This window comes from Ornithodoros turicata, chromosome 9 (assembly GCF_037126465.1).
Source record: "Ornithodoros turicata isolate Travis chromosome 9, ASM3712646v1, whole genome shotgun sequence".
NCBI lineage: Eukaryota > Metazoa > Arthropoda > Arachnida > Ixodida > Argasidae > Ornithodoros > Ornithodoros turicata.
The window spans coordinates 44,610,790-44,628,786 of record NC_088209.1 but is presented as its reverse complement, the minus strand read 5'-3'; the positions used below and the strand labels follow the sequence as shown (position 1 = coordinate 44,628,786).

At 44.5% G+C, this 17,997-nt stretch overlaps 1 protein-coding gene and 1 long non-coding RNA gene across 5 annotated transcripts in view; both read right to left on the bottom strand.

Annotated features, from left to right (window-relative positions):
* Positions 1 to 664: 664 nt before the first annotated feature.
* LOC135369085 (inversin-like) overlaps positions 665 to 17,997 on the bottom strand; it is a 31,542-nt gene continuing 14,209 nt past the window's right edge. For 3 of the 4 annotated variants that reach the window (XM_064602742.1, XM_064602741.1, XM_064602743.1), the window contains 6 exons: positions 12,000 to 12,100; positions 11,826 to 11,943; positions 9,576 to 9,637; positions 5,885 to 6,034; positions 3,032 to 3,156; positions 665 to 1,599 (listed from right to left, as the gene is read on the bottom strand). In XM_064602742.1, coding sequence (XP_064458812.1) covers positions 1,586 to 1,599; positions 3,032 to 3,156; positions 5,885 to 6,034; positions 9,576 to 9,637; positions 11,826 to 11,943; positions 12,000 to 12,100 — 570 coding nt within the window. In that variant the 3' untranslated portion in view covers positions 665 to 1,585. Of the gene's footprint in view, positions 1,600 to 3,031; positions 3,157 to 5,884; positions 6,035 to 9,575; positions 9,638 to 11,825; positions 11,944 to 11,999; positions 12,101 to 17,997 lie in introns of those variants that run through there. The other variant, XR_010414931.1, reaches the window with a different exon arrangement.
* Positions 7,597 to 9,560, bottom strand: LOC135369086 (uncharacterized). The gene is made up of 2 exons (XR_010414932.1): positions 8,057 to 9,560; positions 7,597 to 7,994 (listed from the first exon to the last, which is right to left on the bottom strand). It is a non-coding gene; the product is annotated as an uncharacterized LOC135369086 (long non-coding RNA).

The following is a 17,997-nucleotide window of genomic DNA, read 5'->3' as shown; positions in this document are numbered from 1 at the left end:
TCTATCCCTAGTTCTCTGGGAGAACTGGCAAAACTGGTTTACGGCGACAAAGGGACAGGGCGCTGACCCTCACTGACCGACGAACCAGAACGAGATCTCTCTGTAACGTTATCGATGACGTGGCATCATACCTCCTCCTTCTCCTCCTTGTCATTCCCAGAGTCCGAGCCATGATCTTTTTTTGGAAAACAAATTGCACGCCTCAAAACCTTTCGCACTATTCGGTAAAATGACACACACACTTTCACTGGATGTCTTCATCTGATTTTTTTCGCTCTGTACTCCTTTAAAGGGACGGTCTCGTACAGCCGGGGTGATTCCGAAACTTAGCCAAAGCTATCTTCACGAGTACTGTACACATACACCCGCCAAAGTTTCATTCAGAATGACCAAGTCGTTTGAGGAATTTGTTGAAATGTGCCGTAATAGCAGACGACGAAACCTGCGCTGCTTTCTAGCATACGTCACACAATGACATGTGCTAGAAAGAAGGAATGCATCGCCTGTGGGTACGTCGTCATTCTCATGGTAATTGTAACTTGTAGAAGTACGATGCATAATGTAAACCCAGAGACTAGGGAACACGAAGTCTCAAAAAGGGAAGAAGCACCTTGGGTTGAGTCATCCCCTTTGCTCTCGAAATGGGGACACTGAGGCAAATATCTCTGCCAGTGGAGATTGATTCTTTAATGATACGTATATCCTTTCTGAGGGTGAAATTCGACGACTCGTGGCATGCTCAGCAGGACTTAGAGACGCGGATGACTTTGGGGCGGCTGATCTGGGGGTAAACATCTGTCTTCTCTGTGTTTCTCAAGAGTAGAGTACAACTCATGTTTTCTCTGCACTTTCATTAGTCTTACTCGTCAAGAAACTGCAGAGTGCTACTCACTTACTTAGAGGATAAGTAGCGACGTACCGTGTCACGTTACAGAATCATTTGGGTAGACTTGACTCTACCTCGACTAAGAAAGCTCAAGAGAGAAACTGATGTTCTGAGGCTGGAACAACATAGAAGGGACAGATACAAACAAAGCCTCAAATTGCCTAAGAAATCATAAAAAAGCTCCCTCCACGTATTTCACAAGGTGTAATTGCTAAAATCCTCGTTTCTAAGCACTGGAAGTGCAAAGGAAAGAAAAAAAATGGCCTCCATATACATTTTGTTGATAATGGGAGAGGTCTATCGTGCCGGTCGGATATGGTGACACCAATATTCCCTTTGCAGTCATAGCACTTGCAACGCGATGGTGTGACTTCACTCACAGATGCTTATTTTCCCCATATTTCCCAGGTGGAATCACTTGCTTGCTTGGTTTATGGAAAAACAGCCAGGTTCCACTTCAGAAGCACACTTGGCCTGAAACTACTGTACACTACTGTAAACTGTACTGTACTGTACTGTAAACTGTACTGTACACTACTGTACCTGTAAACTACTGTACTAAAAACAACATTTCCCAGTGCATAAAGGAGATTACTGAGATTTGCAAATGAACAGCAAAATTATTTGTCATAAAATAACCGAATAAAGTATTTAAGTAAAATTTTTGTTCAACAGTCATCTTTGTGTACGGGAGCCACTTCAGACTTGAAATCCTGCAATGAAAGGTGGCAAAAATTAAAATCTCATTTAAGGGAACTGTCGCTATAAAAATGATCACTTTGATTGTCTTGCACGGTCTAAGTTGAAATAATCTGAAATCTGGAAAGCACAACAAGCAAGTGGCCACGTGAAAATAACATGATAAAATCATTTAATTGTAAGCGCGGGTATACCCCGGCTACAGTTTTGCGATTTGTGGGTAAAATGCAAGTTGCAATGGGTAAATCCGCACAATGTCCGCACCACCCTTTGCCACCCTAACGTGCTCATTATTTGACTTTTTAATTATTGACCTTACAGAGCACATTGGAATTGCAATATTATAGCCTGATCACCACAAGATCCACTCAAACAACTGATGAAGCACTAAAGTAGTTTCACCTCGGCCATCCACTGGAAATAGCGAACAACGCAAAAGAGCGACGGTGATGTCCATATCTCTGCCCCCACTTAACATCACAGAAAAATGTCATATGATCTCTGTTTTGTTTTTCTTTTTCTTTACTTTTGTTCCTTCATGCATTCGTAGTCGCTAGGTCTTGTGCTAATTAGGTCTGTGGCGCGCGCTGCGATTACTTTCGAGCTTCGTCAGTGGCATGAGCACATATTGAAAAGATCAGGCATTACTATTACAATTGCAATGTGCTCCCTAAAGTCAATATTTAAAAAGTTGATGAGTATCTCTATTTAGTACAGGTTGGGATAAAAGCTTACGGAACACGCGAGTGAAGTACTTTTTCGTCTGTGCTTCACCCTAGCAGCTGCCGGAAGTGAGTGAGTTGACTGTTTCGGAGGGATGGAAGGGTGCGCTGCTCACGGCCCCTCCGGGACAGTCAACTCACTCTCTTCCAGCATCCAGTAGGGTGTCGCATGTTCCATAAACTTTTGTCCCAACCTGTACATAACTGAGAATAAATACGGCTTCTTCGTAGCAGCCTCATTGAGTAATCCAATGGCGCAAGTAAAGGCATCCTAAGGCAACTCCCATTTTCATGAAAGAAACACTCTGTAGATTGTTGCATCAAAAAGGCTCAGCCAAGTGTTCTGGCCATGGCTCATGCGAAGACAGTAGATATGCTACACAATTTGTGATGCACACCAGCGAAGGATAAGAGTTTCCATTTCTAGCCTCGAATGTTTCCCTGCGTTGATCAAAAACAAGTCCATGTCCTTTGCTGGAGCGAAATGTGCATTTTCCTGGATCGTCTAAGCAAGGCAACTGAATGGCCTGTCGCTACTCTTCGCGCAGCAGGCCCGCACATACAGTATCCTAAAGGGTAGTTGTCTGTATATAGTACCAACTCAGGCATTCGTCCTCGCTCTGTGCGGCAACAGAGCTGAGTGCGAGACTGTCTCAGACAACATGTACAAATGAAAAATGACCCCCACCTTACCCCATTCGTACACAAAGGGACAAAAATTCACCTAGCCTTTGTAATTTGTCCATAAAGCAGTTCCATTCCTGCTGGGCCTGTTGTCTCTGTTCTTGTGACTCAAAGAGCCTAAGAACCCTCTCTTGCGCACGTAACTGCATCTGGCCAACAGTGTACCTGAAATGGAAACAGTTCCTCACTGTCGGCAGTGTTGAAGGAATTCTTTGGCACAAATAACGGCCCTTTGTTGTTGCACAATGAATTAAGCCTTGGCTGCCTATTTAAAGACGGAGGTGGCTTTCAGCACAGTGGCCAGAAGTGTATATCACCGTGTAGCTAAAATCTCACTCGCAGTTCTACTTGGTTCTCTATTGAACAGGAATTGGGTCAGGTAAAGGCGCGCAGCCAGCCAGGGCAACCTGTTTTGTCTGGGAATTTCATTATCTGAGATGTCGATGAAAGGTGTCGTGCGAAATGCAAAATGTCTGGAAGGGTCATCATTCTTCTTCATGAAAACGCCCAGCCTTCAATTTGGTGGTAGCAACCCTGGCAAATGTGCGGTTTTTCCCCATGATCCTTACAGCCCAGATTTAATCCCAAGTGCCAATTTGCGTGGGCCCCATATTAAAGAGCATTTTAGAGCACACAGATGTCCAGAAAGATGTCCTGCGGTGGCTACGACAGCAGGGGTGGATATTTTGAAAAACTGATGTAGTATGGTGCTTCTCCAATTTTCCATCATATTTAAAGGTCTCTGTTAACCTCGAACGTCCCTCGTGAAACTCAACATTTCTCGCACCATATCATTAGTTAGACCTCACCTTGAACCTCATCTGTGGTGTAGCATCCCCATCCTTCTACACTCACTAATGCGTGCAACACGTGTTGTTCTGAGTACAGCATTATTGTGCCACCAGGATTTTTTCCAAGAGGGGGGCAGGGCAGAATTTTTGCACCCACAACTACATCGTCTTGGTTCAGAAACCCTACGTTTCTGGAAGCGAGCTATCAGTTATGTGCATTATGTGCACACATAATCTGTTGGAGAGGTATACACCGACACGTGTTCATAAATCGGTTCCCATTTTTGGAGATTTTTTTGCAACCATTTATTTTTAATGGTAGATTTATGAGCGATGGTTTATGTTTTATAAGCGGGTGATTGGGTGTCTGTTATTTTTAAGCGAGTAATTAGCAAAAATTTATTCTAAAACGTATATTTTTTAAAACGATATTTTTAACTTGTTGTAAAAGTAACCCCCAGCAGTTCGTACGTTCGCCTCATGGCAGCTCTGCAGCCAACCCCAACTCTCTGATACCAGACGCATCACGGCTGCCCTGCCATACAAAGTTATGTCATAAATATGAGCCACTCATTCATGTTTCAAAATACACACCACAGGAAACATTGCGTTTACATTGGTCGTTTTAACCGCGATCCTATGAACATGAGATGTTATTCCTGAGCCGGGAATCCCGCCGACACAATTCGTGCAAACCTCAGCTGTCATCGACACCTGTTTGTTTGTAGTGTAGTCAGCAGAAAGGGTCTTGATTCCTTTAAAGCAGAGGCTTACTTGCATTAGATAGAACTAGGCCAGTTGGTATTGCATACAAGTTAAAAGTTCCAACACACAGCGATCTTTAACTCCCTACGCTACCCCCTACATGGTAATATGAGGCTTTGCTATTTCAGTTTCAGACACATGTCAGTAATGATACATGCTGTTGTGTGTAATAATGACCACCCTCAATTTTCTGCAGCAACACCCCCTTCCTTGCTCTTCTAGATAAACAGTCTATCAAGCATGTCCCAGATACGCGAGTGTGTAGTCGGCTGGGCAATCTCGTTCGATTCAACTGTTGTACCTGTGCACGTTGCACATGTACAAATTACTGACCATCTTCCCTCACTGAGATACATAGCTTTGACCCAAGCACCGTCAGTTCGAATTTAACAGATTTCAAATTAACGGTGATTGCACTTTATTGAGTACCTGGCACAGTTTTTTTTTTGCCCTTCAAGCTTCCGTTTCACTGCAGAAGCACAACCGACACTCTTTGGAAGCTCACAAACTGCACTTTGGTACATGACTTGAGTGGTCACATGACAAAGATTCAAGACATTTGAACACCTGCGCTTGTATAGCACCAGACATTGTTGGACCTCAACCTATCGGTCTGGTCTATCATAATGTTAAAAAGAAGCACATTTGACATTTGGAGTAATCCATTTTGAAAATCAATACGTTTTGGAAATGTGTTTAGAAGCAATGTACAAAACTGTTCTGCACTGCATCTGAAAATACTGCCAGGAAAAACCTGCCTGGCAACGTCTCCCTTTCATTGAATGGAATGGAATTTGCAACAATTTGCAGAATGAAGACAGTTCCCACACTTACGATGTGATTTCTTGCAAGTTACTTGTCTCAGCCCTCAGATACAGAATTTGTTGCTTTGAATGTGGCATGACGCATCATAGCAGAGGCACCATGGTGTGCAAAACACACCACCACATCAAAGTGACACATTTAAACTTTGTATTTATTGAAGAAATGTGCACTAGCACAGTAACATTATTGAGACTCTGAATAGTGTTACATGCCATGTAGGCAAGGTGGCCAAGAAAACTTGTTAGTAGAGGTACGTCCTTTTTGTGCTCCTTAATTACGATGGGTCTAATGCCTCTATAATATTGCCAGGAAAAGTAAGGAGAAACCACAATGCTTCAAAGTATTTTGTTATCATCATATAGCAATAATAGTAATTTGTGGTAAGAAACATCACCTGTGAGTTATCCTAAGAATGCTGACAGAATGATGCATACAGATGAAACCATTCCAAAAAGGTTCAAACCCAAAACCATAGCAAACTGTCCCATACTTTACAGATTGTGATATAGTACCTTCTCCACGCTCGCTGTATTCGAAGAGCAGCTACATCTCTGGTGTGTTCCACACACAGGGCTACGTGTTGTTCACTTATTGTTTGGCTTCCTGTCTCACGTCTGGCATCCTTCTTCCCTTCTGTCAGAAAGAGGTCCTTGTGCTTTGCACTATAGCAACATGCAAACACTGCTTAAAATGGATGCAATAAAAGTTGAAATTATACGAGACACATGTACAACTTATTAGGCAATTAAAATACTCAACTTTGAAACTGATTACTAATAAAACTAACATTCAAGAGCATGTTACATTTGCTTAAAAGTGCATGCACTTGGAATATTATTCTTTTTACCCCGTAATATGAACATACTACCTTTTCAGGAGCCATCACACAAAATATTTCCTTTGGGAATTTGCCACGTAAATTAGTTTACAATCATGCGATCCTACTGCGATGCTACTCCTGGTGTGTAGTAACATGAAGTCAGTAGTCACATTTTAGTGGCTGGTGAGAATCATCTGCTAGCAAGAACGATCGTAGAGACTGTGTCTCACTATTGCATGACCCATGAGATTTAAGACTGTGTGCCAATTTTTTAATAGAAAAGCTACACAGATGGGTTCAATGGCATCCCATCCGAGAGTATGTAACAACAAAATGACTAATTGCTATTTATGAAATACTATACCTCAAGTGCCCATAAAGGGACATATTTACACAAAATGCATTATGCGTACACATAATACACAAAAATACATTGAGATGATAAGTAGACGATTGTGATCTAGTAACAGAAAACAAGCAAGCTCATTACAAAACCTAATGACCAGCCGCAGACGAAGGCCATTCCATTCACTAATGGTCCACGGAAAGAATGATTGTGTGAAACCTAACATGTTCCAGTTTAAAGGAATGATGAAGCCAAGGCTTGAGCATATAATGCGCATGAAATGTGTTCTTAAAGACAGAGTATGACAAAAATGTGCAAAGAAGGATACTTTCCGCGTAGCCACAAGTTCGGAAACTCGAGAGACAGCGGTCGGATCTAAGTAACGTAAGAAGGGTTAGTGCACATGCTTAATATGAAACTAACAGCACAACTCTGGCATCACTCAAGTAGATTAATGTGCTAGTTTGATGATGGTCCCAAATGATGGTGGTGAAATGGAGCATGTATGAAAGTGAAGGAGGTATCCAAGTTTTTTTCATTAATCAAGGAGTTAATATCGTTAGAGCATAACAGATTACAAGAAAGGTTTTAACCACGGTACTTCTAGGTGTTAGACTAGCCCAAATTGTGACAATGAGTGTACGAATGTCTGAAGCACGAGAAAGAAACACGTGAGCATCCAGCTAGAACACCAAGTGTGGATAAAATCTTTTACTATGCTACCATTTAGAGAGCATCTCTGGCCAGAAATCTGAGCTTGTAGATTCGAATTCCACAGCTGGTGCATTTTCTCGAAGTACATATTTGGTTGTTGGGTGTTGTGTTTGTCTTTGGTGTCCTGCTCGTTGGTGCGAGACAAGGTCATGCTGAAGACTTGGACATGTTGGGTTCGAATCCCACTGCTGGCTTTCCCTGGGTTTTCCAAAGACTTTCCAGATGAATGTGGGCACAGTACCTCCTAATAATAACCTTTGTCCCCCATTCTTTCCTGCTGTTCTCTCTCCATCTGTCACACATCTGTATGCCGCGGCGCTAACGCGGAATAAAAAAAAAGTACAGAAAGTGCCAAATATTTTTTTATGACCCAAGTGCAAAGTTGCAAAGAGCTTATTCACAACCAGTGATGTTCAGTCCAGCGCTGTATGAAGGCCTATTATGCCTATTCCTTGTGCGTCATCACAAAGCTACGCATGATATTCGATGCATCATCGTCGTTAAGTGACATCTTGGACAATGGTCCCAACTTAAATAACACACTTGTACAGCTTTTCGTCGACTTTCGCCTGTACGAAGTTGCGCTCGTCGCCGACATGAAAAAGGCCTACCTTCAAAAAAGCGTACGCCCAGAAGATCGTGACTTCATTCAGTTCCTGTGGATAGCAGAACCGTTGTCTGATCAGGCTCCTAGGTTCAATGTTGAGGAATGGCGCATGACACGGGTACTGTTTGGAGTGTCCTATAGTTCATTAATCCTAGCAGCAACGTTACAACACTTTCATCGTTACAACGCTGTTTTACCTCGCTACATGAAGAATTTCGGAGCACTGTGCCGCTGCTATAGCGTGGATTCTACATAGATGTCCTTGTCACGAGGGCAAGGTCTGAGGAAGTGGTCATGCAAATCTATCGTCAAGCAAAGGAAGTGATTAAGCATGCAGGCACAGAACTGCCAAAATGGGCGTCCCATTCCTTGCTTCTTTGTGAAACGTTCAAATGGGATTTCGTAAGATGACGTAACAACAAAAGATACGTCAATCATAAATGAAGGGAATTGATATCTTGAACAGAGACTGGCTGGGTCATGATTCGGCTGTTCCTTCCATTCGCTGATTCTTTGGGGGCAAAGGGACAGGGCGCTGACCAGAACGAGTTGGCCCGGGAGCATTGTCCGTCAAGTAGGTGCCAGTGACCGCTACGATCAGACCGCATTTTTTTGCCCACAATCCCCCTAATTAACTAGTTTGTTAAGGAATTTTAGGTAGGTAGTCATCTTGTAGTTACATACACTCTTCGAGGAGATATCTGCCTGGTTATATAACTCAACTGCAGAAACGATATCTCTGTAGCTTTCGTAGTCTTTTTATTAAAAAATCTAACGAGCTTCTACGTAGTCTCAGTTTCTACTTCTCCCAATTTTTTTCTTTTTTTTTTTCAGCCTTCCATGCTGCTTTAAAGGGACCATGAAACGATACTTGACAAGCCCACAAACATTTTTAATTAGTTCCCCTGTAATAAAGCATTCACTCTGCGAAACATGAAGTTGAAAATCGTACAGATAGTGAAAATATTCTATATTTACCACAGGCGTGAACAGCGGCTGCTACGGCCCGCCTCCGAGGCGAACTGGCCGTGACATCATACACAGAACATGTTGCCGATTCGCGGACGGGCTTTTGCGAGCAAAGTGTAAAATTTTCAAACAAGCTTGCATACTTCATCATGAAATATGTTTTAATTTGACTTGAAGACAAGATTGTAACTAACCGTTTACACAGAATCCTACGAGAAATGTAATATAGCCGTTGACTGTCAGCATGGTTACCGGAGCACTTTTTCCCCTTTGAACTTTTTCGTCGTCGGAACATACCTTCGTGACATTTTACGAGGTGCTGCGTACCGAACGATCCATAGACGCTGTGTGTGTCGCATAACCTCTTCCTCCATTGCTGATAATTTGCCTTTCGTCATATTTTAAGTGATTTCGACGGGAGATATACAACGCCGTTGTTGTCCAAACCGAAACCATGCACACACGTGGTCCTGCGGGGTGTGTCTTCCTCGTCGTTCACAGTTGGCTGAGTGGATTGGATGGCGATGACGTAAGCCCACTTAGAAGGCATATATCCAGCGGTCACGCCCTGTTATTTTTGTCTGACAACTGCACCCCCGTTGTACTGAATACAGTTAAAAGTCGATGTGTGTACGATAGTGATGGATCATGCGAACGGTTTTCTGCAGAGCACTCGGAATTCTCTAAAATCATTTCATGGTCCCTTTAACCTGAAACGAAACGGATGGACATGAAATTATTACGTACCTCTTTGAGTTCGTGGACACAAAGGCAGCTTTGATGTGCCAAAAATGCTCCTTGAAGAACGACTGTCAATTGAAAACAACAAGTCTCACATTTTGAAGGTACAAATCTACTCCCAATTAGAATTAAAAGGAACAAATCTTACTTCCACAAGCAGCGACATTTTGCTCAGTCACATATGAGGTTGTTCACCAGAAACATCAAGAAGGTATATGGCAATTGATGTAAGCTCTGCACATTCATAGTATGGTTCTCACAGTTTCATTACAATTTCTTTTAGACACCCTTCTAACTGCCCTCTTCGTCTGATGTCCCCACTCAATCAGGAACATGGACAAATCCTGAATTTGCAACTGAGAGTTAAACACAGAATCAGTTCAGCTTGGATTTTTCAGCAACGTTTAACTATCTGGTTCTTTCTAAACTGGAACATCTTCTACCATTATTACACTTGTATATGCTCCCTCATCCATCTTTACATAGTGGACACAGCAAGTCTAGCTATTTACTCTAAAACCCTTAATGTCCATGCGCCCCTTTTTTCGCAAATTTTGCAAATGGAAAAATTACAAATCTAAAGGGCAGCTGAAAATTTCTGGCAACATTTTATATCTGAGCCATGCAGGCACGAAAAATGGCATTATAGTCCACTGGCATTCGGGTCACAAACTACATTATTTATGAAGCTCGTGCCACACGTAATTTCCTGACATTAAGCGCCATGACGTTAATGAGCCCAATTCACTAGGTAAGATACAAGTTATACCACTTTAAAAAATCAGACCTAGTTGCACATTTTGAAAATGTGTGTAACACATTCTGAAGTAGAATTACCAAGTGTGTCTTCTTCTAGAGCAGCTCTAATGTATTCGAATAACATGGTTAGTTAACGTATCTGCAAAGCGGTACCGAAACCATGACAAGCAATGTAGTAGCACTTGAAGTTCGTTCACTGTTGTTGATGAAAGATCTTAACAACCTGGGACTTGCTTAAAAAAAAAAGATGCCTGAGAAAGCTCTTATCACATTACATTGTACAGTAGAAAGTGGCTTCATGCAAACTAAAATTGCAACCAATGTGTGCTAACAATGGGAAATGACAGTTGATGGGTGAATGAGTTGTGCAAACTCAGTATGCAGGGAATGGCATTAAGGCATGAAAAACTGCAGGCGCGGCACCACGCAAATGACATTACAACTTAATGCACTAAGCATTTAATGTCATTTTCCGAGCCTGTGTAGCTGGGGTATAAAAAAAAACTATGCTAGAATTGCAATATTTACCTTCACAGTTGAATGTAAGCATCTGAACAACTTTATATGGGCTTTTTTTTATTGTTCTACAACCAGGCAGACGTCATCTGGAGTGTGTAACCGCAAAGTGACTAACCACCTAAAAATCATTAATTAACTCTCTAATTAGGAAACCTGAGGCAAAAGCACGATCGCAGTATGGGAGACAATCCTTGTTCAAAGCCATTCTGTGTTTCAAATATCCTGAAATGAGTGTGTGCCATGAAATATCAATTGTTGAATTTTACTATGAAAATATGCCGAAATCAAAACACTGCAACGTTTGCAGACAGAAGCTGATCTGAGCAGCAAGTACCTGGACCTACTCCAATCATCTTCAAATAACATGGATGTGCTCCCAGAAAATGCTGTTTAGGCTCATTTGCATCTCAAAATTTCGTGACGAATATTTCAATGGACATTTTAGGTTTAAAAAATGGAATGGCTTTCAACGAGGATTGTCTCGCAGTCTGCTATCGTGCTTTTGCCCAAAGTCCCCTAATTAAAAAGGTGATTGATGAATTTTACTTTAGGTCGTTACTTGTTAGTCATCTTTTGTTCCTCCCTACATTGATTGCATGGTCTTCCTTTGATACACTGAAATGTTTAAACTTGAAAGCAAAAATTGTCCCAATCATATATAATCAGAAAATAAGGTTGATTTAAAATTGTTGTTTTTCTTTGTGTTCACTTTCCATCATTTCAGGAAGGATAAATTAAAACCAGTAGGACACAAACAAAAACCTTGTTAAAGGAAGTACTTCAGGACACCGAATAGAAACTGTTCTCCTATTAAAAATACCTCATCCCAGGGCCATTTCCTCCACTCTTTTAGATTGATCAACTTGTACTTTGCCAAAAAAGTATGCGAGCAGTTGGATGGAGGTGAGCTACTGCTAATTGATCGAAACTAAATAAAACACTCTAGCAGACTCAATGGAATGCTAAGAAGGCAAAAACCTGCAAGACGCAAGCAGCTATTTCCCGAATCGCATTCGATGTGAACGTTCCCCTGCTGAGCAAAAACTGGATGATTTGAGAATGTCCTCCAGATATAGTGTAATCCAACGCAGTCAACCTGCAAAACACGTATTTCATCACCTCACCCGTTGTTAAGTAACATTATGTTCGTACCTATCCACATCCATACAGTTTACCTTTGCCTGATGACTGTACAACAGTTCCACCACATTCGAGTGACCAGCTTTACTTGCCAAATGCAATGCTGTTTTGCCCTGTATATAAACAACAAACCCTGATGACAAGAACTTGTGTTATGTTAAGGCAAGTGCTCTCTCCTTGCACTGACAATAACTTGCACATCTGTCATGTAGGCAAGAAATTATATGGTTTTACTGTGCTGTGACGCGTGAGACCATCGTTCCAGATGATGATACATATACCAGTGGAACCTCGTTAATACGTACCCGCTTAAGCCGTAATTCCGCTTAAGCAGGAGTTGCGCTGAATCCCCGTCGCGACTCCCATTGAGACCAATGTATTTGCTACCCGCTTAAGCCGTAGCTGCTCGCAGCCTCAATATCGGTTAATGCGTACTTTTCGTCCTGAAACAGTCCGTGCAGCACAAAAAACTAGCTCCTCCCGTACCAGAAACAAAGATTTCGAAGAACGTGGCTCCAGGGTTGCCAGATGCCGAACACGGCTCCCGCCAAAACCGATTCAGAAAATAGCCCAAACGGCCCAAACATAGCCAACGCACGCGAACGTTTAAAATAAAAAATAGCCAAAATAGCCAAAAGCTTTTTCATTACTCTGTTCACAGGACCGAGAGAATATGCAACTTGCACATGGGTTATGAGAAGCGCACAGGCATAAACTCTTATTTTATGGATACATTAGTTTGCTTGTAAACTTGTTCAGGATGGCATCGGATGGCACAAAGTATTTATTTTATTTTGTTTATTCGGTTTTAACGCCGCGAAGCAACTGTGGCTATTAGTGGCGACTAAGTCTTTACAGAAACGTCTATTTGTCCACAGAGCCAATTTCCCGTGAAGAATGTTCTCAAGCCTCATCTCATAGTCTCATAAAATAAAGTTGTTGCTGTTATTCTTATTCCTAAGGTCTTTTTTCATCAACGTGACTTGGCTGAATTAGAGTTCGACTGCCGCGTTAGACAATGGCACGCAAAGAAGGCTTCAACTGGGACCTGACAGTTTCGGAAACATCTACCGTGTTACTGAGGTGTGCACAGACCTATTAGTCTAATATTCCAACAGCATTCGTTTCGGGGCTTTTAATAATGGAACACCAGCGAGTCCAAGGCACTACATACTCTCACCAGTTCGTGTAAGTAATTCAAACTTAGCACTTTCAGAAGAACAATAAAGTTGCACGTGAATTGGTTCCTTTGACCTTGGAAATTCTGACTGTACACGAGCAAAAGTTGCGTTGCAGTATCACCACCGAATTCCGAAAAATGATTCCGACATATGTCTTCGTATGTGTTCATATCTATTGTGCTGCCCGTTAACACGTCCGACCTGGGAACGTAAGGATAATTACTTTTTTTTACTCTCGACAGACGGCAGTGCATTATGTGCTGGAACACAAATCCGTGCCTGCCAGGTGCTTATAAAACATAAAAGCTTTCATAGAGTGTAAGGAAGAGGGGTGACCGTGTTGGCAATCGTTGTGTGCTGCCGCCCGAGAGCACGTGGGCGTGAAACGCTGGAATAGCCCAAGAATAGCCAAATAGCCAACATGAAAAACACCCCGCCAAATGTCACAAAAAGTAGCCCAATTTGGCGGTTTATAGCCCAATCTGGCAACCCTGCATGGCTCCTCCGGAGCTCCTCAGGATCATCATCATCATCATCACATCAGACGTACACTGGGCATCATGCATAATGGCGGGTTAAGCGAAAGTGTTTGCGTGGTGAAGTGAAAGTGATCCATCCTACACAATTTCTGGTGTTGGCAGTGACTGGGATGTGTCTTATGTGGGGTTTGGAAGCAATTGTGGTATAGCTGTGGGGTAAAAGGATTCATCCAGGCGGATCGCCGTCGGGTAGTGACAGTGTGACGAAGTTCGGTATTGGCAGTATGAGAACCTATCCCCTGTGATTTATGTGGTGATCTGTAAGTAGTGATAAGTACAGCTGTGCGGTAGAGGGAACCACCCAGGCGGATCACCGTCAGATAGTGAAAGTGTGATCATCCGGTACAGTGTGTAGGCAAATAGAGGCAATGGGAAAGCAGACTACAGAGATGGACATGGTACAATGTGAGAAATGCAACCGGTGGGCCTACATGGGAGAAACCCCGTTTCAAAATATGTCCGAGGCGGAGGGAGCCACATACAAGTGCAAGCTCTGTGACCAGATCGAGGTGGCCGCCGAGGAAATGAAACGCCTCCTACAGGACGAACAAAATCGGAGAAAACGTCTCGAAGAGGACATGAGAATGATCAAGGAGCACCTGCGGGAGACTGAGAGGAACAGGGGAAGCGAAAACAACTTCAAGAAGAAGTGAACGAGCTCCAGACAAAGACATGCATGTGTGGGAGATGAAGCTCAAGATCACGATCAAGCTCTGAGAGGGAAGGAGGAGACATCCAGCCTGTGGAGAAGACGGAATCAGGGCGAGTAGAGCCACAAATAGGGGAAGGAAACTGAGCACAAAAGAGCCGGGACGCACTAGACATTGATCAGGCAACACCTGCGTGCACAGAGGGGGAGCAGACTACAAGAAGCCCAACCGAAGCGGAACTAGGAGAATACCTGGGCACGGGGGTACGGGAAGAAAGATGGTCAGATGAGGTATATCGAAGCACAAGGAGAAGAGTGTCACGACAAAAGGACCCTCAAATAGATACCCCAAAGACCATGGAGGCGACAGGATCACTGAAAAGTCCAGCTCAGGAACAGGCCGTCAATGCGGGCCACCTAACTCTTGGCCTCATACAAATGTTCGGAGTTGGTTGGCATTCCATTGATGCCGTGGCTGTGCTGACGAACGATGCATCAAGCGTACCATGGTTTTGAGTTGGGTGAACTTTCTTGAGTTGGGTGAACCTTCTTCGGGACAAAAGAGCTAGCTCTTTTGTCCCGAAGAAGGCGGAGCTTCCGCCGTAACGTAGACATCCTCCCTAACTTTTATGATTTTTAAGTTTTAATAAACCCCTTTTTTTGTTACTTCCCCTACTTTCGTCTTCTGTCTCCCATTTATTTCAACTATAATTACGTAGTCGTCCGATCCAACTTTTCAAGATATGTATATATATTGCCACAAATCATCTTCGAGAAACTTCCAGGGAAGGCACGAAACGGTACATCTCATCCCGGCGCGTGCTGAAGAAGAAGCAAGAAGATTCCAGACACATTGCCTGCTCTCTGGCAAACGCACGTGCAGTTTCTAGACTTTTCGGCGCGACGCTTAAATGCTTGTGCGCTCCAGGCTGGAGCATTCATTCTTTGGACTCAGTTGTGTTCAGAGAGCTATCACTCTTGTGTTTTGCTGCCAAGTAGTCCAATAAACCGTTCGCTGTTTATTCGACGACTCGTCGACCCATTTCGCTTCATGACACTTCTGGTGGAGGTGCGGGGCATCCCTTGTTCAAAGGCCTGGAAGACCAACTGCGACAAAGCAGAAGACAGCTTGGCCTGCCTGCAGAATTCAGTCCATTAGAACCCCCTAAACGCAAGAAGAAGATGACTGCGGAGACCAGCACCCAAGTGGCGCAACCTGCTGCCACGCCCATAGCCCCTGCACGGTCGCCAAAGACATTCAGCAGGGAGCATTACGACGACGTGGACGATTGGGTCGACCACGACGAGCGGATCGCCAAGTTCAACAACTGGAGTGACGACCAGAAGCTCGTCAACGTCTATTTCTCCCTGGAAGGCACCGCGAAGACATGGTTCGAGAACTGGGAGACTTCGCTCACGTCCTGGGACGTCTTCAAAAGCAAACTCCACGAGGTGTTCGCTTTTCAACAACGAGCTGAATGCGCTGAACATCTGCTCCAGGGATGGATCCAGCTGCCCAACGAAAGTGTTACTGGCTTCGTCGAAGATGTGTTGCGGCTCTTTCGGCGAGCTGACCCCAAAGCATCCGAGGAGAAGAAGGTTCAGCGACTCATGAGGGGCGTGAAAGAAGAAAGCCTTCGCGCCCTGTCCCAGAATCCATCCACCACGATCGACCCTTTTCTGGACAAAGCCGTCCGCATTGAGAGGACCCTGCTCTCTCGCGCTACCGTCGACCAACGACACCAAGGCTACGAGGCTTTCTCCACGACCACTGGCCTCGACGTCGGATCGCTCAGACAGCTGATTCGAGAGGTGGTATGCGAAGAAGTACGATCTCTCCTCTGTCCAGAGAAGGCCCCAGATCCTTTATCTTCGATCGGCGCGATCATCAAGGACGAGGTTCAGCAGGCAATCCAGAAGTCGTCAACCGCCAACCCCGACGCCGAAGCACCGAGACCAACCTACGCCGCCGCTCTCAGACAGGACAGGCACACGTTCGACGCCGTCGTGAAGTTGAACGAGCACCGCTCCGGGACCACCGTTGCTTGCGTCGGTGTGTATTTCTGTTTCGGCGTTTGGATCGGGGTGGGCAAGCGCGGGTGCAGTCTGTGGACGCGTCTTCAATTCATCAGGCGCCTGTTGCTGGGCTTCAATCCAGATGGACGTGGATCCTGTTGGTTGACGATGTTCAACCCAGCTGACACTAGGTTGGCTTCGTTTTTGCCTCTAAAGAGGGCGAAACAAACGGCTGACTGACCGAATGCGCGCACCTGCCCATTCGGCTTCAACCACTCGGTCCGCAGTCAGCGAACAGAACAGTAGGGTTCACTGGTCCTTGTCTAACAAGGGTTATGGGCCCAGAAGCGTAGCCATAGGTTATTGGACTTTCGTTTACTCCTTCGGCGCCGTCACGAGATACAACGGAAGAAGTTGTGAAGAGCAACCACATCGAGAAGCTTGAAGGGCGCAATTACCCTACGTGGAGATTCAATGTATCGCTCTACCTGAAAACGAAACAGTTGTGGACAGCCATCGAAGATGACCCACCCATGGCTACGGACGCGAGAACCTCATGGAATAGGAAGGACCAAGAGGCCCTCAACATAATCGTCCGGACGCTCTCGGCTAATCAAACTACCTACGTCATCAACCAAACGACCGCAAAAGGCGTTTGGAATCGCTTGGAACAAGTCAACCGAGGAAGGGTACTCGAGAAGAAGCTAGCCCTTCGACGTGAACTGAACTCCGTGAGGTGGGGCAAAGGAGAGACTGCTGTCCGGTATATGCAACAAGTCGAATCGCTTGGAGAGCAACTTCGAGTCCTTGGAGATGGGATTGAAGACTCTGAGATCGCTTAAATCGCTATACAGGGATTGCCCAAGTCCTACCACGGCGTGGCACGAACCATTGATGTTTGTTCGGCCTCTGACCTTACACCAGAGAAAGTAAGGTACGCCCTCCTACGCCCGGAACGAGATCGAGAGCAAGCAGTTCAGTTTGTCATTCATCCCAACGGACGTCATGATCGCAGACTCCCTCACTAAACCTGTACTGCGCGCCAAAAATGCCTTCTGCGCCCAAGGTTTCTGACTTTACCTCACATTAATATTTTCTCACAGACTCTTCCTTTTTTCTTCCATGCTTTTCGGTTTTTTCGGATATTACTAGTGTTTCTTGTAACGTCCTGTCAGCTGGTTTGAGGGGGAGTATGTTGGTTGACGATGTTCAACCCAGCTGACACTTGGTTGGTTTCGTTTTTGCCTCTAAAGGGTACGAAATAAACGGCTGACTGACCGAATGCGCGCGCCTGCCCATTCGGCTTCAACTACTCGGTCCGCAGTCAGTGAACAGAACAGTAGGGTTCATTGGTCCTTGTCTAACAGATCCGTCCTTCGTGACGGCATTCAGGGGTGACGCAATTCTTGGGAAGTTCCGAGTGAATCGTCGGTAGTGGGCGCGGAGGCCGGAGAAGCTTCGAACGTCTTTCACGTTGGAAGGAGCTGGGTGATTTGCGATGGCCGCCGTCTTCTCGGGGTCGGGGCGTGCACCGTCGCTGCTCGCGGGATGGCCGATTTGACGACGAGGCCTTAGCGAGAAGCTAATCAAGCGCTACTTCGGTCCCTACAAAGTACTTGGACGCA